At 35.3% G+C, this 26,710-nt stretch overlaps 1 protein-coding gene across 4 annotated transcripts in view; it reads left to right on the top strand.

Moving 5' to 3' along the window:
* Nucleotides 1–219: 219 nt before the first annotated feature.
* VPS13C (vacuolar protein sorting 13 homolog C) overlaps nt 220–26,710 on the top strand; it is a gene marked incomplete at both ends in the record, with an annotated part of 174,469 nt that continues 147,978 nt past the window's right edge. For all 4 annotated transcript variants that reach the window (XM_082681146.1, XM_082681145.1, XM_082681148.1 and 1 more), the window contains 5 exons: nt 220–319; nt 16,543–16,586; nt 19,060–19,102; nt 22,398–22,493; nt 23,900–24,001. In XM_082681146.1, the coding sequence (XP_082537272.1) occupies nt 220–319; nt 16,543–16,586; nt 19,060–19,102; nt 22,398–22,493; nt 23,900–24,001 (385 nt within the window). The remainder of the gene's footprint in view (nt 320–16,542; nt 16,587–19,059; nt 19,103–22,397; nt 22,494–23,899; nt 24,002–26,710) is intronic.

Below are 26,710 nucleotides of genomic sequence, written 5' to 3'. Positions count from 1 at the left end.
CTACCACGAGGCCGCGAGTCGGCAGCGAGTGCACGCACCTCCCGCTCCCGGCAGCAGCGGCGGCGGCGGTGCGCCTGCGCACAGGCCGAGTCACGCGCGGTGCGGCGCGCCGCGGGGGCGGGTCGGCGCCCGGCGGGGGCTGTCGTTCGCTGCGCTGGTCGCCGCCCTCAGCTGTGCCGGACGGTTACGGGTTCTCCCTCTCCCGCGCCTCAGACCGCCATGGTGCTGGAGTCGGTGGTCGCGGACTTGCTGAACCGCTTCCTGGGGGACTATGTGGAGAACCTGAACAAGTCCCAGCTGAAGCTGGGGATCTGGGGCGGTAAGCAAGAGGGCGTGGCCGCGGGCTGTCTGGGGTTGTCGGCGCTGGCCGAGGGGCCCACTCCGCGGGCTGCTCCTTTCCTGGCTCCAGCCCGGGCCGTACTCCCTTCGCCGCCCGCGACTCCGCCTCCGGGGAGGGCGCTGGGCTGGGCCCCCTCCCTGGGCCGCAGGTGCGGAGCGTGGGGAGGTCTGCGCTGGCCTCCGCCGCCACGGGGTGTCCGCCCGGGCTGCCAGGATTCCCAGGTTTCGCGACCCTGAGGTCGAAGCCCTTGCCCCGTCCCACCTGCTCACCCTGGGCGGCCTCTCCCTGCCCTCAGCCTGGCCCCTCTGGCCCCGAAGCATAAAGAACCCCTCCCTGCATCTCGCGTGGAGCGAGGATGGCTGCGTGGCCTCACACGTTCAAAGTGGCACCAAGGAAGAAGAAAAAAGAAATTGTGTTTTGCAGTGATCTTTTTGGCAGTTGATAGCGAGCGGGAGCTGGCTTCTCTTTAAGATTGCAGGGTTTGGGAAAGGATCGGCAGGCAGGGGAGGATCATTACGAAAGGCTTGTCGGTAGGGATTCAAACTCATAATACTTCTGAGCTTCTGAGAAAGTGACAGCTTCCCTTAATATTGCTTATTCTCTCAATAGGAAGAGGAATTTCAATTTTGTTTTGGAGCGATAGAGAGAAATTCAGGCCACGAACAGCATCATCATTAGGTGCTGCTTGGTTGCACGCCGAAGAATTTACACCAATGCTTCTACCCTAGGGGTTGTGTATAGAAGTAGATTGTAGTGTGCTTCTCCATTCTTCAAAAAGATTAATTATTTGCACCATTTACATGTTAAGCTTTGGGGACACTGGGGATACCTTTGCATTCTGCAGAAGACTTTTGGGCATTTTGTCAGCTTTGGAGGGAAATCTAAAGAACTACTCAAGTGGATGGAACTGCTTTTAATTCAGTCAACAAGTAGTCCTAGCCCCATCTGTCCTATACAGTAGCCACTATAGGAGCACTTGCAGCCTAGTTAGTTAGTGCAAATTGAGGTGTGCTAGAAGTATAAAGTACACACCGAGTTTTGAAAATACTTAGTAGGAGAAAGAGTGTAATATCTCAACAATTTTTTATGTTGATTACATGGTGAAATAATAATATTTGAATACATTGGGTTAAATAAAATATATCATTAAAATTCATTCCCCCGTTTCTTTTTACTTTTTAAAAAAATCTGATTCCTAAAATTTATAATTACATATATGGACCATACATACATATATATATATATATATATATATATAGAGAGAGAGAGAGAGAGAGAGAGAGAGAGAGAGAGGGAGAGAGAGGGCAATTGTGCTGCCCTGAATTACGGAGGAGCCTGCTTTTAGTAGTTTACTGATCTTTTTATTGGTTCTGTGTGGTTTGCCCAGCAATAACATACTTTATTTACATGCCCTCCCCTCACACTTAGTGCAAGAGAAAGAGAAGTAAAGGAGACATTTAAGGAATTAAATGGCCAGTGCCTTCTGCAGGGATCAAGTGTTTCTTCAGGCTACTGTCTAATAATAACAAATTATTTCTTGTAGTTTGTAAACACTATTTGAAATCTGAAAAGGCTCTGGGCTAGCATTTAGGAAAAACCTGGGTTTGAGGTTGGTGTGTTCGACAATCCATTTACCTCACTGGTCCTTAATTTCTTCATCTTAATTTCACCTTTAATAGAAAAAAATACCAGAAAATATAATATTCCTATGTAATCACTAAGAATTGCTTACCCAAGTTAAAACGTTTTGCCCTATTTATCTCAGATTTTTAAAAATTAAAGTTTGTGGATACATTCGAAGATTCCTTCCCTCCCATATCTTATTTTCCTTTTTCTTTTTCTTTAAGATTTAGGGGTTGGACTAGGTAACACCTAAGGGTCCTTCCAGTGCCAATACTCTGTGATTCTAATTGTAAACATACTGTGAAATTGTGAAGTATACTGCCTGAGGCTTTTGAATTTTTTCATGTTAGAAATTAAAATGCCATAATAATAATTTTACATCATTCTTCCCCTCTTTTTTGGTGAAGTGTAGGAAAGGAAACTTTCTTTTCTTACAATTTATTTTGTTTTTTTACAATAAGGTATTCTGCCCATGGCCAACATCAACTTTATAACAGGCCAGAGCAAATAAACCCATTTCTTTTAGGAAATGCCTCCAGTGGAAGTCCAATCAGGTTTATTAGCCCATAGCTGTGCGTCTGTAAAGTTTTGCTGCCTTTTATTTTTGTGATAGTCATAAAGGAGGGAATAAGTCATGAGCTTTTATAGTTATTGCTCAAATATTTTCTTTGTAACCCTAATTCCCTCATTAAAATAGATTTTTTTTTTTTTTTTTTTGGGTACGCGGGCCTCTCACCGTTGTGGCCTCTCCCGCCGCGGAGAGCAGGCTCAGCGGCCATGGCTCACGGGCCTAGCCGCTCCGCGGCATGTGGGATCTTCCTGGACCGGGGCACGAACCCGTGTCCCCCGCATCGGCAGGCGGACTCTCAACCACTGTGCCACCAGAGAAGCCCCGAGTTGACTATTTCTGTGTTTTGAAGAAATTTATCTTAAACTTTTTATAGTAAACAAGTGGGATTATTAAGTTATTTAAGAAAACAGCTGATATTTGTGACATCTATGACGGTGACAAGTTTTATAAAGAATTTAAAATTTTATATGACCTTACTTGAAAACTATTTGCTTTAGCAGATAAGGTTTATGAGTCATAGAGTTTGGCTTTTTCAGGTTTTTTTTCTTGTTAAATTTTCATATCTTGAGGAGGGGAATAATTCAACCTGCAAAAATTTCACACAGCTGATCTTACTATTCTTTCCAAACAAGGGATAAATGGATACTTTTTTGCCTAGCCTATGACAGTGGTTTTCAAGCAGGAATGAGTTTGCCCCTAAGAGGATATTTGGTTATGTCTGAGACACTTTTGATTGTCACGTAGTGGGGAGAGGTGTGCTTGCGGTATCTGGTGGGCGAACTCCTGAATGCTGTTACATTCTACAGTGCACAGGACAGCTCCCCACAGAAAGGAATTACCAGCCCAAAATGTTTGTTGAGAAACCCTAGTCGAAGGGGAATATTGAGATTGTATTCTGCATTTATAGGAGACCTTCTGGTGCTGAACAGGTTGTAGTAGGAAGTAAGAAAGGACTTAGAGGAATTATATGCTTCATGAAATTTATAACTTAAGAGAGAAACAGAAGTCTTAAGAAGTGACTTGGTATCATGTCAGTAAAAATGCATAGTCTTTGCTTGGATGATATCAGGAAGTTTTAGAAATCAAAATGTGTTGACATAAGTTGAAAAACGTGCTGTGCATATATTCATATATATATATAGGCATTCACAATGAAATCCACAATAAACAAAAAATTACAGAGTGAGAAGGATGGGGCAAATTATTGGAATGTCTAGAATCAGGAAGTATACTGTCGATATTGTCTTAAATTGGAGAAGAAAAATAAAGAAAACTTTATCATTTTTCTTGTTTTTATTCTTTTAAAGATTTTTTTTAATGCCAAGAAATTCCTATGTATTTTTATTTATTTTTTTTATTTGCGGTACGCAGGCCTCTCACTGTTGTGGCCTCTCCCATTGCGGAGCACAGGCTGTGGACTCGCAGGCTCAGCGGCCATGGCTCACGGGCCCAGCCGCTCCGCGGCATGTGGGATCTTCCCGGACCGGGGCACGAACCCGTGTCCCCTGCATCGGCAGGCGGACTCTCAACCTCTGTGCCACCAGGGAAGCCCTCCTATGTATTTAAAAGTGATTTAAGCATAATGATTTTTTAAAAATTCTTGCTGTTGTAGAAAAATGAAAAATTATTTACTAGCTGTGGGACATGGGAGAAAAATTTTAATTCTTTAAGCCTCAGTTTCCTTATCCCCCTTTTAAAATGGGGAAATAACATTCTGTGTTTGTAAAATAAGTCATGTGAAAATTCTTTGTAATTATAATTGTTAAATGGTTAATACTGACAGGAGTAGTGACGATACACAAACCTAGCCAAGTGATGGAAACCAGCCTGCTTGTTTTATTTTACAGGCATACCTTGGAGATTTTGTGGGTTTGGTTCCAGACCACTGCAATAAAGTGAATATCAAAATGAAGCAAGTCACATGAATTTTCTGGTTTCCTAGTGCATATTAAAGTTAATGTTTATACTGTACTATAGTCTCTTTAGTGTACAAGAGCATTATGTCTAAAAATATGTACATACCTAATTAAAAAATACTTTATTGCTAAAAAATGCTAACCATCATCTGAGGCTTTGATGAGTTGTGATCTTTTTGCAATAGGAACATCAAAGATCACTGATCACCATAACAAATAAAATAATAATGAAAAAGTTTGAAATATTGCAAGAATTACCAAAATGTGACACAGAGACGTGAAGTGAGCAATTGCTGTTGGAAAAATGGCACCAATAGACTTGCTTGACAGGGTTGCCACAAACCTTTAATTTGTAAAAAACAGTACGTGTGAAGCTCAGTGAAGTGCAGTAAAATGAGGCATGCCTGTATTTTCCTAAGTATATTTCTTCCAGGGTTTTCACATTCTGCAGTGTGATAATTTTGTGTAGAGTTAACACCACGTGTCTAAACACCACATATCTAAAAATATCTTATTTTCCAAAATTTGTTCTTTAAAGAAAAAAAAAACTATTTGCATACGAGTTTACACTTACAGTACTTATACTATCTGCCAGTTATTTTGTCAGTCAGATTTTCAGAGGTTCAGAAAAATGCCTGGTGGGCATGTTGCTGCCTATGCAGGTCAGAAGGTTTATCTAGATTTTTGTTCTCCACAGACTGGTACCAGGAGATAAATTGCACAGCTCTTAGCTATTTTTGGAGTGTCCAGGATTTAATTGTTTTAAGAGTAACATATATTTGAAAAGGTATGTTGAAACATCAGATCTTTTGCAATTCAGTTTAAGTAGGATTGTTGCAATGTAGAACCTTTGTCAGTTTGATTTTTCAAAGTCATTTACTGTGAAAAGTCATCAGAAGATGTCCGTTCAGAATTCTGCTGCTCTCACTTCCATTTGACAGGTAGAATATACATAGAGGCTGTGATGTGTTGGGTGCAAGAGTTGCCTATGGTGACCTGCTGCCCACCAGTAGGATTAGGAGCCAGGTGGAGTGCCTTCAGAGTTTGTAGCTCTGCAAACCAGGCTGAGCCCATGCTTATTACCCTATTGTCCTACACTCCACCCCTGACACTTCTCCATCAGCTGCCAGATGTTGTCGGAGCAACAGGATAAGGAAGGAGGAAACCTGGGATCTAATTACGTATCCAGTACTGCCTGGTTCATTGGCTTTTGGCAGTCACTGACCAGTGACCACTAGCTTCTTATCTGTAAATGAGGTGAGACAAGGTCATTTCTTCTCGCTTTGAACTTCTGTGACTTGAATAAGGCCAGAGCAGCGTGAGCTCCTTCATTAAGTTGTAGTGCCACTTGCTCTGCATTCATGGTGAGAAATGGTAGTCAGATCATGTTTCTTTCCTTTCTGTTCTTCACTCGGTACCAGTGAGCAGAGAGCCACAGTCATGAAATACGACAAGAAAAATAAAGTTTCAGCCTCATGCTGATTATTTGAGAATCCAAATGTATATATATAGTCTTAACAGGTAGTCAAAGGGCAGCTTGAGAATGCAAGAAAAAACAGGCCTCTTTGCTTCTTTTTACCTTGATCCATAAAACATAGCAGTATCTAAGTGTTTCTAAACCTGTTGAGGAATTTTTTTTTATTCCTTTCCACCCAGCCAGCACTTGGTGTAGTGAAAGCCACATTTCTTATTAGCTTGTCCTATAGTATGTAAAATGAACAACAAAAAGTTCAGTATTATAATGTACTTAGGCTTAGTTATCATTATTTAAAACAACACTTTAAAATTTTATTGAAAACAACTTTCCACATACTTGAATAGTATCATAAATGAAAACTTCACCTCTTTTCTACAAATAGAGCTGGAGGGTTACTTGGGTAACCATTCTGCTAGGAGGCTCTGCCATACTACTCATTCTTATGAAAGCCCTGAAATGTACTTGAAAAGGAGAAAGTTCAGTGGTGACATGGCAGCTTTCCACCTTTCTTTGCCAAAACTTCCTGTTTCAATAGGGAAATGGAAGAGTGAGAGTCAGTTGTTTCTTCTCCTTCCCTTAGCTTCCCCTCCCAAGATAAATTTACTGTGAACTACTATTAAAATGAGTCTGGATGGGTTAATTTGGGTTAAATATTGAGTGATCCAAAAGGTTTGTTCGTTTTTTTCTGTAAGATGGCTCTAGTAGCACTTAGTTCTTTAACTTCATTAGAAAACATTTTGTTAGATTGTATGTGACAGCTCTCACATCAGCATGCATTTAAAAAAAGAGTTTTCAAAATTGGTGAATTTTTGTGTAGCCGTTTTAATATTGAAGATGGAAGAAAAAAGCAGCATTTTCGGCATATTATGCTTTATTATTTCAAGAAAGGTAAAAACGAAACTGAAATGCACAAGAAGTTGTGCAGTGTATGGAGAAGGTGCTGTGACTGATCGAACGTGTCAAAAGTGGTGTGCGAAGTTTTGTTCTGGAGATTTCTCCCTGGACGATGCTCCATAGTCTGGTAGACCAGTTGAAGTTGAAAGCGATCAAATCGAAACAATAATTGAGAACGTCCAACGTTATACTGCACAGGAGATAGCCAACATACTCAGAATATCCAAATCAAGCGTTGAAAATCATTTACACCAGCTTGGTTATGTGAATCGCTTTGATATTTGGGTTCCACCTAAGTTAAGTGAAAAAAACCTTCTTGACCATATTTCTGTGTGCGATTCTCTTCTGAAACGTAATGAAAACGTTCCGTTTTTAAAACAAATTGTGACGTGCGATGAAAAGTGGATACTGTATAGTAATATGGAACTGAAGAGATCGTGGGGCAAGCGAAATGAACCACCACCAACCACACCAGAGGCCGGTCTTTGTCCAAAGAAGGTGATGTTGTGTAATGGTGGGATTGGAAGAAGTCCTCTATTATGAGCTCCTTCTGGAAAACCAAACGGTTAATTTCAACAAGTATTGCTCCCAATTAGACCAACTGAAAGCAGCACTCGACAAAAAGTGTCCAGAATTAGTTAACAGAAAAAGCATAATCTTCCATCAGGATAACCATTTACTACATTGACACAGTAGTCTTAGGCCAGTCACTTAAGCTCTCCAAGCCCCAGTTTCTTTCCGTGTCCTGCCTCCTTCACCAGGAGGCTGTGAGGATCAAGTAATGTAATAGCTCTGAAAGTGTTTTCTAAAATAGAAAGGTTTATGTTCTTATTGTATTCATTCCTATTTCAGTACAATATGCATTCTAATTAATTGAGTCAAGACTTATTGAGTACCTACTATGAGGAGAATCAATAAGGAGTTTATGATCAGGTTGGGGATTTAAATAGTTAAGTGTTAAGTGCCATAAGACAGGTGTAGTGAAACGTCTGTGAAAGTTCAGATAGGTTATTTCTGACTGGAGGTATTTAACATCAGCACTATATTTCTTGCATTTATTTTGTAGGTCATTTTGTGTTTTAAAAGCCATTCTTCGACTGAGGTGGGCTTGTTCCAAATTATGCCAGTACCATTTGATTCTTATTCATAAATATACTAACCTTGTTATTTTCTGTAATTTAGCAACCATTTCTTTTTCTATTGAACTTTTCTGAGATGGCTCCAACTCTGCTTGCCTTGGTTTTATTTGCTAATTTAATGGATTTACTTTCATTCCCCTCTTCTGGTTCATTTGTAAAGATTATTAGATAAATTTTGATCCAGGATTTACTTTTGTAAGATACTTCTTAAAATATCCTGCAAGATTAGCTTTGAAACTGTATATGTGACTCTAGTCAGATATGCTCATCCAAAATGTTTCTGTTTGTTTATGAGTATCATACAGGGTTAAAAATTAGAAATTTTGTCTTCTGAAGCCAGACTACACTTATTGCTTGCTGTCATCCTTTAGGGTTGCCAATCCATCATAGAAGGAAATCATTTCACAGAATTTCTCTACTTGTCTCTCACCTTGGTTTCTTTAGAAATTCATGGGATTAGGGACACTTGATTGTGGGATTGGCGTTAGTGCCTTCCTTGCTGGCAGAGTTAAGTCTATCCATCTCCAATGATTAGTCATTCTCCCCTCGCCTTTTTTGTTTTGGTTATTGTTAAAAGATTAGACACATATTTACCCTTCCTCTAGGTTTTCAGGAACTTCCTATGGCCTCTGTGTGTTCTTAGCCCAGGGTGATCTGATTACAGTTATTCAAGTTATTTGCATGTGTATAGAATTATGTTATCTTGAATAGAAATGGAAAGCTAAATCTTAACTTTTTCCTTAGTATTGAGTTAAATATAAGATGGTTGATATTTAGGAGGGAGTCTGCTTTCTGTATCTGCAGAAAAGCATGCATTTTAGTGGAAGAGTACTTCTTAGCACAGTGCCTTACTTAGATAAGGCATGCATCTACTGGTTGAATGAATGAATGCACTTTTACCCTGGTGCAGAAATACACTGCTGTTCCTCCCCTTTTCTTTGTGTTAGGACTAGTGGCTCCTCCTTCAGTGCAAATAATTCATAGACTGTATCATTCTTATTTCATTGTTATATTTACTGTTTGATAGGTAACATTCACATTTTTCAGAGAGGAAGTATGCATTTGTTTGCTGGACTCTAAGTAGTAGAAATAGATCTTTTTTATGTGTCTGTAGAGACGGTAAATAGTAAATATAGAAAGAATTTGTATAAAATATATTGAGGTCATATTGACATTAGAATTTACCTTGTTTTGTTCCCCATTTCATATTACAATTTGTATAATAGTTTTTAACATTAAAGTAATACATGTTTATTGTAAAACCTAGAAAATACTGAAGAACATTAATAAAAAGTCCTTAATTCTACCTCCTAGCAATAATTGCCATTACCGTTTTTTATCTGCCTTTCTAAATATACTTGTTTAGCTCTGTTAGCCATATTGGTAGTTTTCAGTATTTCACATGTTAAATACCATCTATTACTTCATTAAAGAGTGAGAGTGTCACTGCAGTAGAAAGTGTGCTTTTTATGAGGGCGCTTATTATGTTAGTGCCTTAATAATTATTAGAAAATGCCTCATATCTACTGCAGGTTACTTGTGAGCACTCCTGGTGACCCTTGACCCACTAGTTGAAAATTAATGGGTAGGACAATCAAAATTCATGAGCAAGTTTACAAGTCTCCATATGGTCTTAGATCGGGTTAAATTGGTTTGGATTCCTTCAAATATGCACTAGCTTCTGTGCAGATCAATTCTTTTGGCCTGAGTAGAATTCCCACTTGTAATTTTTTGTAATTCGCCATCCGACAGAATTAAACCCAGGAATATTTTTCCACTTTATATAATTTTTATACATATAATGCGTTTTAAGGATTTTTTCCCAATTCTCGAACATGTCAGTTTTCCATGACTACTGTATTATCCCTATATTTGATCAGTGATGACATCTTGTCAGTTCTGCCTCCAGAGTAACTTGTTGTTTGTGTTGTTGTATTGGTTTTTATTTTTACTTCTTTTTTTAAAAAAATTATTTATTTTTTTTATACCACAGGTTCTTATTAGTTATCTATTTTATACATACTAGTGTATATATGTCAATCCCAATCTCCCAGTTCCTCCCACCACCACCACCACCTTGGGGTCTGTACGTTTGTTCTCTACATCTGTGTCTCTATTTCTGCCTTGTAAACTGGTTCATCTGTACCATTTTTCTAGATTCCACATATATGTGTTAGTATACGATATTTGTTTTTCTCTTTCTGACTTACTTCACTCTGTTTGACAGTCTCTAGATCCATCCACGTCTCAACAAATGACCCAGTTTCGTTCCTTTTAATGGCTCAGTAATATTCCATTGTATATATGTACCACATTTTCTTTATCCATTCGTCTGTCGATGGGCATTTAGGTTGCTTCCATGTCCTAGCTATTGTAAATAGTGCTGCAATGAACGTTGGGGTGCATGTATCCTTTCGAATTATGGTTTTCCCTGGTATATGCCCAGGAGGGGGATTGCTGGACCATATGGTAGCTCTGTTTTTAGTTTTTAAAGGAACCTCCATACTGTTCTCCATAGTGGCTGTATCAATTTACATTCCCACCAATGGGATAAAAGGGTTCCCTTTTTTCCACTGCCTCTCCAGCATTTGTTGTTTGTAGACTTTTTGATGATGGCCATTCTGACCGTGTGAGGTGATACCTCATTGTAGTTTTGATTTGCATTTCTCTAATAATTGGTGATGTTGAGCAGCTTTTCATATGCCTCTTGGCCATCTGTATGTCTTCTTTGGAGAAATGTCTGTTTAGGTCTTCTGCCCATTTTTTGATTGGGTGGTTTGTTTTTTTAATATTGAACTGCATGAGCTGTGTATATATTTTGGAGATTAATCCATTGTCGATTCATTTGCAAATATTTTTTCCCATTCTGAGGGTTGCTTTTTCTGTTGTTTATAGTTTCCTTTGCTGTGAAAAAGCTTTTAAGTTTCATTAGGTCCCATTTGTTTATTTTTATTTCCATTACTCTAGGAGGTGGATCAAAAAAGATCTTGCTGTGATTTATGTCAAAGAGTGTTCTTCCTATGTTTTCCTGTAAGGGTTTTATAGTGTCCGGTCTTACATTTAGGTCTGTAATCCATTTTGAGTTTATTTTTGTATATGGTTTTAGGGAGTGTTCCAATTTCATTCAATCACATGTAGCTGTCCAGTTTTCCCAGCACCACTTATTGAAGAGACTGTCTTTTCTCCATTGTATATCCTTGCCGCCTTTATCATAGATTAGTTGACCATAGGTGTGTGGGATTATCTCTGGGCTTTCTCTCCTGTTCCATGGATCTATATTTCTGTTTTTGTGCCAGTACCATATTGTCTTGATTACTGTAGCTTTGTAGTATAGTCTGAAGTCAGGGAGTCTGAGTCTTCCAGCTCTGTTTTTTACCCTCCAGATTGCTTTGGCTATTCGGGCTCTTTTGTGTCTCCATACAAATTTAAGATTTTTTGTTCTAGTTCTATAGAAAATGCCATTGGTAATTTGATAGGGATTGCATTAAATCTGTAGATTGCTTGGGGTCATATAGTCATTTTCACAATATTGATTCTTCCAATCCAAGAACATGGTATATCTCTCCATCTGTTTGTGTCATCTTTGATTTCTTTCATCAGTGTCTTACTTTTCTGAGTATAGGTCTTTTACCTCTTTAGGTAGATTTATTCCTAGGTATTTTATTTTTTTGTTGCAGTGGTGAATAGGATTGTTTCCTTAATTTCTCTTTCTGATATTTTGTTGTTAGTGTATAGGCATGCAAGAGATTTCTATGCATTAATTTTTTATCCAGCAACTTTACCAAATTCATTGATTAGCTCTAGTAGTTTTCTGGTGGCATCTTTAGGATTATCCATGTATAGTATCATGTCATCTGCAAACAGTGACGGTTTTACTTCTTCTTTTCTGATTTGGATTCCTTTTATTTCTTTTTCTTCTCTGATTGCCGTGGCTAGGACTGCCAAAACTATGCTGAATAATAGTGGCGAGAGTGGACATCCTTGTCTTGTTCCTGATCTTAGAGGAAATGCTTTCAGTTTTTCACAATTGAGAATGATGTTTGCTGTGGGCTTGTCATATATGGCCTTTATTACGTTGAGGTAGGTTCTCTCTATGCCCACTTTCTGGAGAGTTTTTATCATAAATGGGTGTTGAATTTTGTCACAAGCTTTTTCTGCATCTATTGAGATGATCATATAGTTTTTACTCCTTCAGTTTGTTAATATGGTGTATCACATTGATTGATTTGCATATATTGAAGAATCCTTGCATCCCTGGGATAAATCCCACTTGATCATGGTCTATGATCCTTTTTTTTGCGGTACGCGGGCCTCTCACTCTTGTGGCCTCTCCTGTTGCAGATCACAGGCTCCGGACGCTCAGGCTCAGTGGCCATGGCTCACGGGCCCAGCCGCTCCATGGCATGTGGGATCTTCCCGGACCGAGGCACGAACCCATGTCCCCTGCATCGGCAGGCGGACTCTCAACCACTGCGCCACCAGGGAAGCCCTATGATCCTTTTAATGTGTTGTTGGATTCTGTTTGCCAGTATTTTGTTGGGAATTTTTGTATCTATATTCATCAGTGATATTGGTCTGTAGTTTTCTTTTTTTGTAGTATCTTTGTCTGGTTTTGGTATCAGGGTGATGGTGACCTCGTAGAATGAGTTTGGGAGTGTTCCTTCCTCTGCAATGTTTTGGAAGAGTTTGAGAAGGATGGGTGTTACTCTTCTTTAAATGTTTGATAGAATTCACCTGTGAAGCCATCTGGTCCTGGACTTTTGTTTGTTGGAAGATTTTTAATCACAGTTTCAATTTCATTACTTTTGATTGGTCTGTTCATATTTTCTGTTTCTTCCTGGTTCAGTCTTGGAAGGTTATACCTTCCTAAGAATTTGTCCATTTCTTCCAGGTTGTCCATTTTATTGGCATAGAGTTGCTTGTAGTAGTCTCTTATGACACTGTATTTCTGTAGTGTTCTTTGTAACTTCTTTTTCATTTCTAATTTTATTGATTTGAGTCCTCTCCCTCTTTTTCTTGATGAGTCTGGTAAAAGGTTTATCAATTTTGTTTATCTACTCACAGAACCAGCTTTTCGTTTTATTGATCTTTGTTATTGTTTTCTTTGTTTCTATTTCATTTATTTCTGCTCTGATCTTTATGATTTCTGTCCTTCTGCTAATTTTGGGTTTTTATTATTCTTCTTTCTCTCGTTCCTTTAGGTGTAAGATTAGATTGTTTGAGATTTTTGTTGTTTCTTGAGGTAGGATTTTATTACTATAAACTTCCCTCTTAGAACTTCTTTTGCTGCATTCCATATGTTTTGGATTGTCGTGTTTTCATTGTAATTTGTCTCTAGGTGTTTTTTGATTTCCTCTTTGATTTCTTCAGTGATCTCATGGTTACTTAGTAATGTATTGTTTAGCGTCCATGTGTTTGTGTTCTTTACGTTTTTTCCTGCTGTACTTGACTTTTAATCTCATAGTGTTGTGGTTGGAAAAGATGTTTGATATGATTTCAATTTTATTAAATTTACTGAGGCTTGCTTTGTGACCCAAGATGTGATCTATCCAGGAGAATGTTCTGTGTGCACTTGAGAAGTAAGTGTAATCTGCTGTTTTTGGATGGAATGTCCTATAAATATCAGTTAAGTCTATCTGGTCTGTTGTGTCATTTAAGGATCGTGTGTCCTGATTACTTTTCTGTCTGGGTGATCTGTCCATTGATGTAAGTGAGGTGTTAAAGTCCCCCACCATTATTGTGTTACTATCGACTTCCTCTTTTATAGCCGTTAGCAGTTGCCTTATGTATTGAGATGCTCCTATGTTGGGTGCATATATATTTATAATTGTTATATCTTCTTTTTGGATTGATCCCTTGATCATTATGTAGTGTCCTTCCTTGTCTCTTGTAACATTCTTTATTTTAAAGTCTATTTTATCTGATATGAGTATTGGTACTCCAGCTTTCTTTTGATTTACATTGGCATGGAAAATCTTTTTCCATCCCCTCACTTTCAGTCTGTATGTGTCTGTAGGTCTGAAGTGGGTCTCTTGTAGACAGCACATATATGGGTCTTGTTTTTGTATCCATTCAGCCAGCCTGTGTCTTTTGGTAGGAGCATTTAACCTATTCACATTTAAGGTAATTATCGATACGTATGTTCCTGTTGCCATTTTCTTAATTGTTTTGGGTTTGTTTTTGTAGGTCCTTTTCTTCTCTTGGGTTTCCCACTTAGAGAAGTTCCATTAGCATTTGTTGTAGAGCTGCTTTGGTGGTGCTGAATTCTCTTAGCTTTTGCTTGTTTGTAAAGCTTTTGATTTCTCTGTCGAATCTGAATGAGACCCTTGCCAGGTAGAGTAATCTTGGTTGTAGGTTCTTCTCTTTCAACACTTTAAATATATAGTACCATTCCATTCTGGCTTGTAGAGTTTCTGCTGAGAAATCAGCTGTTAACCTTATGGGAGTTCCCTTGTAAGTTATTTGTCATTTTTCCCTTGTTGCTTTTAATAATTTTTCTTTGTCTTTAATTTTTGTTAGTTTGATTAATATGTGTGTCAGCATGTTTCTCCTTGGGTTTATCCTGCCTGGGAGTCTCTGTGCTTCCTGGACTTGGGTTGCTATTTCGTTTCCTATGTTAGGGAAGTTTTCGACTTTAATCTTTTCAAATATTTTCTCAGGTCCTTTCTCTCTTCTCCATCTGGGACCCCTATAATGTGAATGTTGGTGCGTTTAATGTTGTCCCAGAGGTCTCTTAGGCCGTCATCATTTCTTTTCATTCTTTTTCTTTATTCTCTTCTGTGGCAGTGAATTCCACCATTCTGTCTTCTAGGTCACTTATCTGTTCTTCTGCCTCAGTTATTCTGCTGTTGATTCCTTCTAGTGTATTTTTCATTTCAGTTATTGTATTGTTTATCTCTGTTTGTTCTTTAATTCTTCTAAGTGTTTGTTCTTTAATTCTTCTAGGTCTTTGTTAAACATTTCTTGCATCTTCTCGATCTTTGCCTCCATTCTTTTTCTGAGATTCTGGATCATCTTCACTATCATTATTCTGAATTCTTTTCCTGGAAGGTTGCCTATCTCCATTTCGTTTAGTTGTTTTTCTGGTTTTTTTTCTTGTTCCTTCATCTGGTACACAGTCCTCTGTCTTTTCATTTTGTCTGTCTTTCTGTGAATGTGGTTTTCGTTCCACAGGCTGCAGGATTGTAGTTCTTTTTGGTTCTGCTGTCTGCCCTGTGGTGGCTATCTCCAACATAACTTTTTTTTTTTTTTTTTTTTGCGGTACGCGGGCCTCTCACTTCTGTGGCCTCTCCCACTGCGGAGCACAGGCTCCGGACGCGCAGGCCTAGCAGCCATGGCCCACGGGCTGCTCCGCGGCACGTGGGATCCTCCTGGACCGGGGCACGAACCCGCGTCCCCCGCATCGGCAGGTGGACCCCCAACCACTGCGCCACCGGGGAAGCCCCAACATAACTTTTTAATCTATCTCTTTGACTCTGAAGTTACTGCCTACTTCAGGTTTTAATTTTTCTGCAGTATATTGTAGACGCTTTCTTCCTATTATCATGCTGTAGTATTTTCTTCACGTTTGTAAGGCTTCTTACCTCTTACTTTCCTTTTGAAGTTTTTAAGTTTATCTTAGGAATTTACAATATGCTTATACAAAGGAAATGAACTTTATTACATGGCAATAACAGCTGTGATTATTTTAGTATCTAGTCTTGTAGTTGTTATCTGTGCATAGGAAGCATAATATTTTTTAAAAAATAAATGTGTCATGAGTGATTTAGAAAATGCATAACTGCATAATTTATACTTGTATTTAGTGTTGAAACTTTAGTTTTAGTAATCTTTAGAGAATTTAAGTGAAATGAAAACCTTTTTCTTTTGCTTAAGTTTTTATGTAAGTAAGAATACTTACATATTGTGTATCAACATGTAAGTGCAGTGTTTAAAATTTGAGTCATGTAATTGTGTTATTGTGGCTTTAGTTTTTTATAACTTAATATCTGAATAGACTTTTAAAAAATTGGACTAATAAAAGAATATTAGAACCATAAACAATAATTACTGGGAAAGTAGGATGTTTGAAGTTTTGAAAGATTAACACTGTGGTCTTGTAGAAAATATTCACTGACACCATGATTAAGGAAAGAATCCTGGATTACAGGATAATTGATCTGTTATAATAGTCACCTCTTTACTTCCTTCTTTTGAGATTTTGGCTTAATCATTAAAAATGATGGATACTTTCTTTGGTTCTAAAGTTCTTTAGTCTGAAAATCTTCAACTTCTTTCTTTTTTTTTTTAACATCTTTATTAGAGTATAATTGCTTTACAATGGTGTGTTTCAACTTCTTTCTCATTAAATGTTAGCCTGATTAACTGGTTTGTAATTTGTTTTGCATTGGGCTAACCTAAAATATTTACAACTAATACTTCTTATAAGTAGCAACTCTTTTGTGCCAGTAGCTTCTTAAGTTCTTGAAGTTTGCTTTGCTCATTTAGCATTTAGCATAGTGTCATAGTGTTTGGTTTTGCATTAAGACAGGGTATACTATTTGGTGTATTAACTTCATATTTTTGTCTTTTATTTTTTAAAGGTAATGTGGCTTTAGATAATCTACAAATAAAAGAAAATGCTCTGGTAAGTTGTTTTTTTTTTTTTTTTTTAACTATGTTGAGTACTCAGTTAATTCAGTAAGCTCTTAGAAACCCTGGTTACTAGGTATCTGGTACCAGGTGCCAGATGAAGTGATTGAGTCGCTCAGAGAAGGATTACTTTTTTAACTGTTTGCTCTAGGAAAATCTGAGATTAAAGATTTAGGAAAATAATTTTTTTACTGATGATAGAAATAGTATCTCTTGGAAAATAATAATGTTTTTCCCTTTTATATATTTGACTGTATAGCTTTGTAGTAGACATTTGTCTTAATGAAATAGTTTTCTTCAGAATTATCTTTAAATGTTTTACAGGTAAATAAGGGCTTTATTTTAACAATGTATCTAATAAATAATTGTATTTTTTTGAAATATATTGGCAGTCCAGCCTTATAATACTGTGGTAATTTTAAGAGGTAAAATAGATTTTTTTGGAATCTAGCTCTAGACAGTAATTTGGGTCATTTACTATTGAGCTAAAAACAAAACTCTCCCCATCTTCCAAGACCCCTACCCCCCTTTGTTTTTAGCCTCTTGGACTTAATTTGAGTTTATGAAATGTCTTAAGAATGAGTTTATTCTTTAATCAATAGGTCAGATTTATAATTAACGTACATTATGTTTTATAGTCCTAGCTTTGACCTCTGGTTGAATTTCTACATGATGAACTGTGTAATTAAGGAGAGCCTTATACACAAAGTTCTCCCATGACTGGGCTCATGGAAGCCAATTTTGAATGTTGAAGATCTAGGAGTAGAACTCAAGAAGTAACAGTTTATTTTGTTACTGGCATAGTGGAAAGGTCATGGACCTTGTACTCTGGCCGACGTGGGTTTGAGTGGTAGCTCTGGCTTTGACCAGCTGTGTGACTTTTGGGAAGTTTCTCAATTTCTTTGAGTGTCAGTTTAATCATCTTTAGAAAGAAGTTAATAATACAAAGCAGTATAATATTTGTGTACCTTTGTGGCTTGAATAAAATAAAAAGTAGAGCCTGGCAAGTAGTGGACTCTCAAAATATTTAAATTTTCTTTCCCTCCCTTTATATAGGATGCTATAATTTTAAAAATTTTATCCAAAATTTTAGAACTTAAGATTCCGTTGCTAGAGATTGGAATAAGCCTATTTTTACTCTACTTACGAAAATATTTTGGAAGATAATAAGTCTAAATAGAATTGTGGTTGCAGGGTATAAGTATCTAATATACTTAGACGACAGATTGCACTCTGTTAGCCTAATTTGAATTTTGGTTATGATTAAATCAATAAATTATTTTGTAATTTATATTCTCCATTAATTCAAACTAGCCTCCTTTCCCTAGTTAATCCAGCTTGGTGAGGTTTTACTTTGATATGGGTTCTTTACATTTATTTTGTGTGAAAAATTATTTCAGGAGGATTAAAATGTGTGTGAGACCACACTCATAGAAGTGTATAGTTTTCCATTAGTATCCTGTATGATATGAAGACCCTTGAATTTATTTGTCCCCTTCCCCTGCCCAACCCCTGGAGGGTAGAGCTGCTCTCTCATTACCAGTGAGGATTTTTTATTTGGGTCTAAAACAAGGTTTATTGTCAAAATCTGTTAGCGTTTTGTTCAGTTTCTGTTCACTTAGAATAGTTGAGTAATCAGATGAGTGGGTAAATTGATTCTTTAGTTAATTATTTATTTATTTATTTTTTAGTTAAATTTTAATTGATTGGTTAATTCTTACCTAAAGTATGTATTTAAGTTGCCAGATTTCCATAGTATTGGCATGTAAGGTACACCTAACAGAAAGGCTATTCTGACTGGTTGAATTTTAAATTATTTTAAAGACTCAAGCGAACATTGTGAATCTCAGTTATTGTTTAGTACTCTGTGAATAAAAAAGTTATTTGAACTTTCTAGTGATTTGGAATCTAGATAAGTGAAAGTTCATCGTTATTGATTGGTACCTGTTAGTAACTTATCTAAAGTAAATGCTAATATGGTAGATAATATGTTGGGAATCTGCCTTTTAAGATTTGTTTATTCATTTACTGAATATTTTACTTGAAGAAGATTGTTTTCAACTTATTTAAGTGAAAAGAATCTTCCTTTTCCTTCCTTTTAGTATTTCACATAAGCAGTGTCCACCTGTTACTTTAAAAATTCATGGAATTTCCATCTGGCTTGGTTTGGTTTATTAAAACAACTAACTAGTTTACACAATTACTTTCTTTAACTACAAACTCTTTTTCTGTTGTTCTTATTTATAATTTTGCTTCTCTTATGAATTCTTTCTTTAAAGTCAAGTGTAAGTTAATAAAAACTGTTTTTTTCAGCTGAGAAACATATCGTTTATGAGTTACTCAAATATAGAAAATTTATTTTGTTTTTCCTTAGAGATGATTGTGTATTTAAATTATGATAGAAAGGTGATTTGGGTGGGAGCTTAATAATTTAAGATGTTCTTTAATCTTTTTTCTTTCTTCTGAAGAGTGAATTGGATGTTCCTTTTAAAGTCAGGGCTGGCCAAATTGGTAAGTACTTCACTCTTCATTTGAATTTTTCTTCGTCCTTTTAGTTTTTTATTGTTCCTGTTATTTAATCTCAAACATCATTTTTAGCTTGAAAAAAGTGTGAGAGGTTTTTGGTTTATGTTGATTAGAGCTTTCTGAGTTCTGAGCCTAATGTATACTATACCTAGTATATACATCAAAGTTTTTGACAAAAGTTTAGGAAATTACACTCTAAAGTGGAAGGACATTTGAACTGCAATGATGTTTTTCAGGCTTGGTTCCACCACACAAAAATATCTTCATTTTCAAAATCGAAATGCAAATTTTGTGTGATTTTTCTTCATATGTCAAAGTAGTGTAATTTGCAAACTCTAGTAAAGAGAATTTAAGTGTAGCTTATTTCCCTCATATTTTGTTCAGCCATTTCACTTGATACATTGTGCAGCAGTGTGGCATAGAGGATATGTTTTGTTAAGCAGAAAGTCTTCCTTTGCAGCTAAACTTTTACACCAAGATCAGCCATAACTAAGCATACATCTTTGTTCGAGAAATTTTTTAATAGGAAGTTTAATATATCAAGTCCTTTCAACTAGTCCATACTACTTGGTTTTTACTTTTTTAAAAAATATAAATTACCACCCTACATGACTTACCCTTACTTTAGAATTTTCACTTATGCCACCATCCGTCCTTCTATCCCCATCACCCTGCTACTTCACCACATCACTTTCCTTCTTCATTCATTATTTTGTATTCAAGGGAGGCTTTGTCTTTTACTGTTCTAGTATCTCTTAGTAATTACTTGAATACTTCTGTGAATCTACATTATATATATGTGTTCGTTTTATAAAAATTTAAAAATTTTCCTTTTTTTTTTCCTTGAAAAAATTTCCCTTCGATCGAAAGTATCCCTAGGGCTCGCATTAGATTTTTTGTTCGTCTGTTACACAGAGCCTTGTGCTTTGTGAGGCGGTGATGTTTAGCAATGTTCTAGAAGTATTGTTGTAGCCCTACATGCTTAATCGAAATCCTTGAGTGAAGTTATAGCCATTCATTCATTCTTTTCCTTTTGAGATACATTGCTGTGGGAGAAGCAAGGCTAAATATATCTTTGTCCTTAAAGAAGTTATAGAGATCTAAAATTAGTACAAAATATTGCAGTGTCATTTCCAGGGTATTGGATGAGTTATATTTGACTAAAGAACTTATATGTTATTCATTATACTATTACCACTAGACATATTTTGGAAGAGATTTTCTAATGGTTCAGAATTTTTTCTGTTTGCTTTTAAAGTATTATAAGAATTTAATGGCTTCCTTCAAGGTTGCTCACTGAATTATGAGAGACCCTTTACATGTAAGGATGCAAAGCATATTTTCTTTCTACTTATCCCTGCTTTTGGGTTTATGGGGCATTTATATTAGTTATTAAATTACTGTTAGGTTAAAATATTACACCTAACCTGTAGAGTTAGTGTGGCTAAGTGGGCTCAAGGATGTTTTGGTTTTCTAAGAGCTAGACATATTTGTGGATACTCCTTTTACTTAAAAATTAAAAAAATTTTGTGATCTATAAAAGGAAGGCAGTAACATAATTTCAGTGGAATACAGAGTAATTAAGGATGGGAGGATAACGAGTTAGGGTAAAAGGAGAGAAGAAAAGGTGTAGAGAACAGGTAATCTCTTTTTGGTATATTAAAGGGGCATTTCCCACTTTTTCAGTCTCATGCTCACCAAGAAGGCAATCAAATCAGTTTTTACGAGTTGGTGAGATAACTACAAATAAAACACTATCCATTATAAATATACGTGGTACTCACTGTAAGATCAACAGACTTAGAAATGACTACCTCTAGGCATTACCTCTAGGTCCTCTGAAGTGGGAACCATTTAAGAAACTCATCAGTTTTATAAGCTGGAGAAAAATAAAAATTTAGATGGAGAAATAATTCGAGATTTTAACCTTGGTATGAGATTCCCAGCTAAAACTGGCTTGCGTCCATAGCCATTCAGGTGAATCAAGATATCCTCCCTTTGTACTGCATTATTTTATTTCCTCTTCAGCTTCTTATCCTGTTTGACAATTTTTTGAGCTTTCAGCATCTTTATTTAAAAGTGCCAATGATTCTGGTGGTATAAGTAGCTTAGTCATTCACATATTAGCATGAGTTAATTGAATCAGATTCTTTGTCCTAAGAGTCTGATTGGCAGCACTGAGAGAACTATAGCTCTCAGTATAATGACTGTAGGGTCATTGTTTTTTAAATTGTGATGAGAGAAGGTATTTAATTTTGGAACATGGAAAACTGTGGGGTAGAAAATGTTTGGATAGAATTGTTCTAATACAGTTGAGGGCAGATTGGGACATTGGCTACCTGGAGACCTGGAAAGAGGGCATACTGAAGATTGGGAAGAGAGTAAAGAAATAAATGTGGAAAGATACCAAAGACAGATTTTGCCCATTTCAGAATTTAGCTGAGAATATGCCCTTTTTGTCTTCTCTCCTGCTTTGCGTAGCTTTTTTCCGTAAAACTCCAAACTTGGCTTAGTGACAGTTAGGGCCATAGTTCATCTATTATTATGGGTGAGAAAGTTTCTGTAGGTAAATTTCTGCAGAACCTGATATTAATCCCATTGTTTCTAAGAGAGAAGATGCGTTCTGCCTTTCATGAGATTTATAGGTAGATATTTGGAATATAACTGGTCTGAACTCCTGTAACTCATAATACTAGTAACCATAAAACAGTATACCTTGTCTTTAGGGTTGGCCTCTTCCAGTTGTAGCAATTTGGCATACTGTCAAAGTTCTATTCCTTTGGTACTCTTCTCTGTGTTGCCGCTTCAATTCCTGAGATCTTGAACTGATTTTTTTTTTTTAATCCTAATGCTGTAGAGATGAAGTTGTAGGTATGGCTAGAACAGCATGTACAATATTCAGACCATCATTTCTGGTTCCATTGATGACTTGGGTGCACTTAAGCATATAATTTAACCTGTCTGGGACTGAGTTTCCTTTTTTTTTTCAAAACTTAAGTAATAGTTGCCTCATTTTTCTTACTGTTTGGGAATATTAAATGAATTAATAGTTATCAAAAAGTTTGAAAAATATAAAGCACAATGTGAATAGTCACCTTAATGGTAATATAATATGGAAAAGATGTTTTAAACTGTGTTGGGTTTTTTTTTCTTTTTTTTTCTGAGTGATGTACATACTGTATGTGTGAAGGGTTTTGTGTACTTTTTCTCTTAATGAAAAGTGAGAAATGTATATCTTCTTGAGCATCCAAATAAGAAGGTTGAAATTATGTTCCTTTAGATAAATTAACTTTGAAGATTCCTTGGAAGAACCTTTATGGAGAAGCTGTTGTTGCGACCCTAGAGGGATTATACCTGCTTGTTGTCCCTGGGGCAAGTATGTTATTTTAGGTTTATAAGCATTATAGTAAACATCATAGTAAAATTATATAGCATCATAGTAAAATTAAATTGTTACCTACGTTAAGTATTTTAATATGTTTAGTAAAAAAGAAGATAATAGAAATAAACTAATCATATTCATATATGTACACATATACGATACATACATTTTACAGATACACATATATTGCCACATTTTATATAAAATATTTTTATGCTATTGTTGGAAAGAATAATTTCAACCATTTTTGAAATTTATTCTATTGTCAACGAATAATTATTCTACAACTAAGGCTTCCTATTAAGTTGAGATACATTAGACTTTTACTTTTGGGAATAAAAGTAAATAAGTTTTTAAAAATGTGTTAATCTACAGACTGGAAAATTTTTTTTCCCATTTTGTTGCTTCTGATTTTGAGTGAATGTTCTTTCAAAAACGTGTGAAAAGTAGATAATTTTTTTCATTATAAACTATAGTATTTTAATTTTTAAAGTACTGATTTTTTTAAAGTGATATCTTTCATTATTAATGTTTTTCCAGTTTGAGTACAATATAATGTTAAGAAAAGTTTGGGTATTTTAGGGGAAAATTACTTATATTTTCTTAACCATAAAAGAAACCATTTTTATTTTTACCTTTTGTTTTCCAGTCTTTACTGTGTACATGCTTGATTTGATGTAGCATTTATCATATATACAACATGGATCTGGCTTTTTTGGTTAATATATATATTTTTGATATGTTTCACAGTTTTCATGGTGATAGTGACAATTTTGAAAGGCTATATGATATTCCATTATGGTCTGCCAACTGTTTTTTGCTATTATAGTGAACATTATAAACTCCTCCTTCTTATAGATATCTTACTCATTTTGTGTTACTTCCTTAGGATACATGATCAGTAATGAGATTACTAGATTAAAAGGATATATATGTTTTATGATTGTTGATACATGTTCTTGAATTACTTTCTGAAAGTCTTTTTATCAATCTTACATTGATACCAGCGGGTATTGAATATTACATGTTTTTTGTAGTTACTCAAAATTTTACCGTTCAGATATAATAACTGGAAATTTTTTGGTATACATTCAGCTTTCTCTTTGTTCCTCCCTTTCACCTTTCTACTCACCCTTTTCCCCGAATATCCTTTTTCCTATCTTCTTTCTACCTTTAATTCCTTTCCTTCTGTCCTTTTCCTTTTGATGTAAGCTTTGTAAATAAATAAGAATCATTTATGTTTAAGCTTTTTGTAAAACCAATCTAAAGAATATAAATGTTTTTTGACTTACAAAAAATTACTTATTACACACACAATACAATATTATAATGAGCCTGAACTTTTCTTATTTATTTATTAATTGCCTTTCTTGATGTGTGAATTAACTATACATTTTTAGGTATTAAATATGATGCTGAAAAGGAAGAAAAATCCTTGCAAGATATTAAACAGAAAGAGTTATCCCGAATTGAAGAAGCCCTTCAAAAAGCAGCGGAGAAAGGTACAATAAGTTTATGTTTTAGATAAATGTACATATACCTATATTTTAGATATATTTAATGCTCTGTAAAGAGGGTTCTTTCATAGGCCTTCATAAGTTGTAGTTCCAAAGAAAGAATCTTCTTTTAAAATCATCTCTCACAATATTGATTGTAAAGATTTTAATGACACACACTTGGGAATCACTGCCTTTGTGATTATTTTATCTCACTGCCAGTTAAATTTTCTTACTTTTCTTACCAGTCATTTCTACTGTGCTACTTAATGGAGACTTCCCAAATTCTTTGAGTTCTTGCAAGCCTGTTTGTTTTTCCCAAAGGTTAATGGTTTCTTTGTCTGCATTTTCACACGTGTTGTTGAAAGATAATAAGGTTTGGTATATTAATATAGTGAAATAATGTTTAGAGGAAATGGTGCTGTAATTCTTTTCCTAGCTATCTGTTTATATTATACATGATAGTTTTAAAAACTTGATTTTTCAGATTTCAGCATTTTAACATCTTGTCTCAAGTTTCAATGTTTTGTTTTTATCTAAAAATAAATCTGGTGAGTATTTTAATTTGCTTTATGGAGCAACAATAAGGATAGGATGAAAAAGAGTAGTCTGTAGGATGGTGAGTTGAAGGAGTTTTCCAAGCCTTTCCAAGTTTGGTTTTCTCTTTCAAGTCAAATCATACCCCAATTGCAGATTGGGGTGTGAGAGTTATAGCATTTTACATCATTTTTGTGTCATTTGGTAGCATGTTTATATATTTCTGTGATGAAAGAAGATGGTACTAAAAATGTTAAGGCATTTCTCTTTGGTCTCTCTTAAAAAATATGGCAAATGTTGAGTTAGAAATGACAAAAATTATGTTTAGATATTATAATAAGTTATCTTTCCTAGCTTAAGCTGCTGATATTTATTTAAATCAATAAGAAATCTCTCTTAAAAATAGCTTGCTGATTAAAATTCTTTATTAATGATTCTAATTCTTTTTGCCACAAGTGTTTTTCTCTTACTCAGAATTACTGATTCTTTTACAAAAAAGTACTAAATACTTAAAATACAGAGGCTCTCTTAATGGTAGAATTTTTTAAAAGCCTAAACGTGTTTTTTCCTTTCGCTTTTCATATTTAACCATATTTTATGTTTCTGCTGAAACTTAAGGATCTATATTTCCATGAAAACAGTTTTCTTCATTTCTAGTACTTTTATGTACCAGATAAAGCAAGGTGGTAGTGGTTTTGTTTTATGACACTTCAGTGTGAGTATTTCTTTTTATTCAATTTTGGTTAATTAGAAGTAGTTTTATAAAAATAAGGAAAAAGGCTTGGAGAGCACTAAAATTTTATTTATTTCTTTCTTGAATCAATTCAGATTCAATCTGTTTTCTTAACACAAATATATATAATTATATGTAGTCATCAATAGGTGTATTTATATATGCTTGGATATATTGCTATAAGATGTAGTTATACACTTATAATAATTTATAATATGTATAATTAAGTTATATTTTCCCTCTTGAGAAACAAACCCCAAACTCATTATTTTTTTTATTTGGAATGGAAATAGCTGTGATTGCTTAAAAAATATTTTAGTGTTTCCAGTGAACTATAAGAAAAAGCATGGTATATACTCTCTCCTGTTTTAGTAGTTGACAATCAGCAAAATGATAACCTGCTATACATTTTGTATTAAGTGCCTATGAAATTTTGACTCCTGGGTTTTCAATACTTAGGGAAACTTATATGTTTGTGTCTGGCAGAGAGGCTATTAAGGATGATCTGATAAATATATAGGGGATGAACATCTGTAGTATTAAGCTTGTGTAAATGGGGCTGTTAGGCTTATATAATATATAATCATTACATTGTAGCTTCTTGGATGATAAAATTTAGGTTTTTTTGGGTAGAACTAAAATTCAGAAAGTGAAACTCAGTTTTAACATTATTACATTAGATCTGTCAGAAAAATGTTTTTCTGAGTATAAAAGATGAATTCAGGAATTGGGAAATATGTTGATAGAGGTTTTTTCCTTTAATTGTCAAGAAATACATTTAATTATCTTGACTGCATATAAGTATTTTTTCTAGTTTGTGTGAATATGGATCCTACGTTCATGTAATGTTATTCGTACGAATGATAAGACAACCCTGGCCTTTAGGTGCTTTCTATTTCACCATTATTAATTAATAGTTTTGACTTGATTACCGTACTTTATTTTTCATACTTATTATTTTTCCACTTATTTCTTGATTTTAAAAGCACTGTCGTGTATGTATAGAGACTAGGAGGTAAGGAGAGGAAGTGATTCAATTATAAGCACCAGATGATAAAAATGGAAATAGAGTCCTCAGGCTGATCTGCTTTAAAAAATTATTTTTACTTAATTTCTTTCATTTGTTAAAATAAAGTACTGCCCACTATTATGTGGGAAAAAAAGAAAATTGAAATATAAATTCATTTCTGGAGAGCTTGCTTAACTGTAAAAATAAACTTTCTTGATATTTTTCTTCTTTTATTTCATTGTAGTGAGCTTATTTTCCTGGAAAGGCTATTGTAAAGTAAAGGGAAATATTAAATTCCTAGTGAGGCCAAAAGATTTTTAAATACTATATAGATTCTGTATTTTAAAATGTTAATTTTATCAAAAACTCTAAAATTTTAGAGTTAACATTAACTCTAAAATCAAATAATTTTTCCAAAAAGACTTATGATGAAAAA

The sequence above is a fragment of the Grampus griseus genome (assembly GCF_964374135.1).
Source record: "Grampus griseus genome assembly, chromosome: 2".
In the NCBI taxonomy this organism is placed as follows: domain Eukaryota; kingdom Metazoa; phylum Chordata; class Mammalia; order Artiodactyla; family Delphinidae; genus Grampus; species Grampus griseus.
The sequence above is the reverse complement of the archived record's forward strand: the minus strand, read 5'-3'. Positions and strand labels throughout refer to the sequence as shown.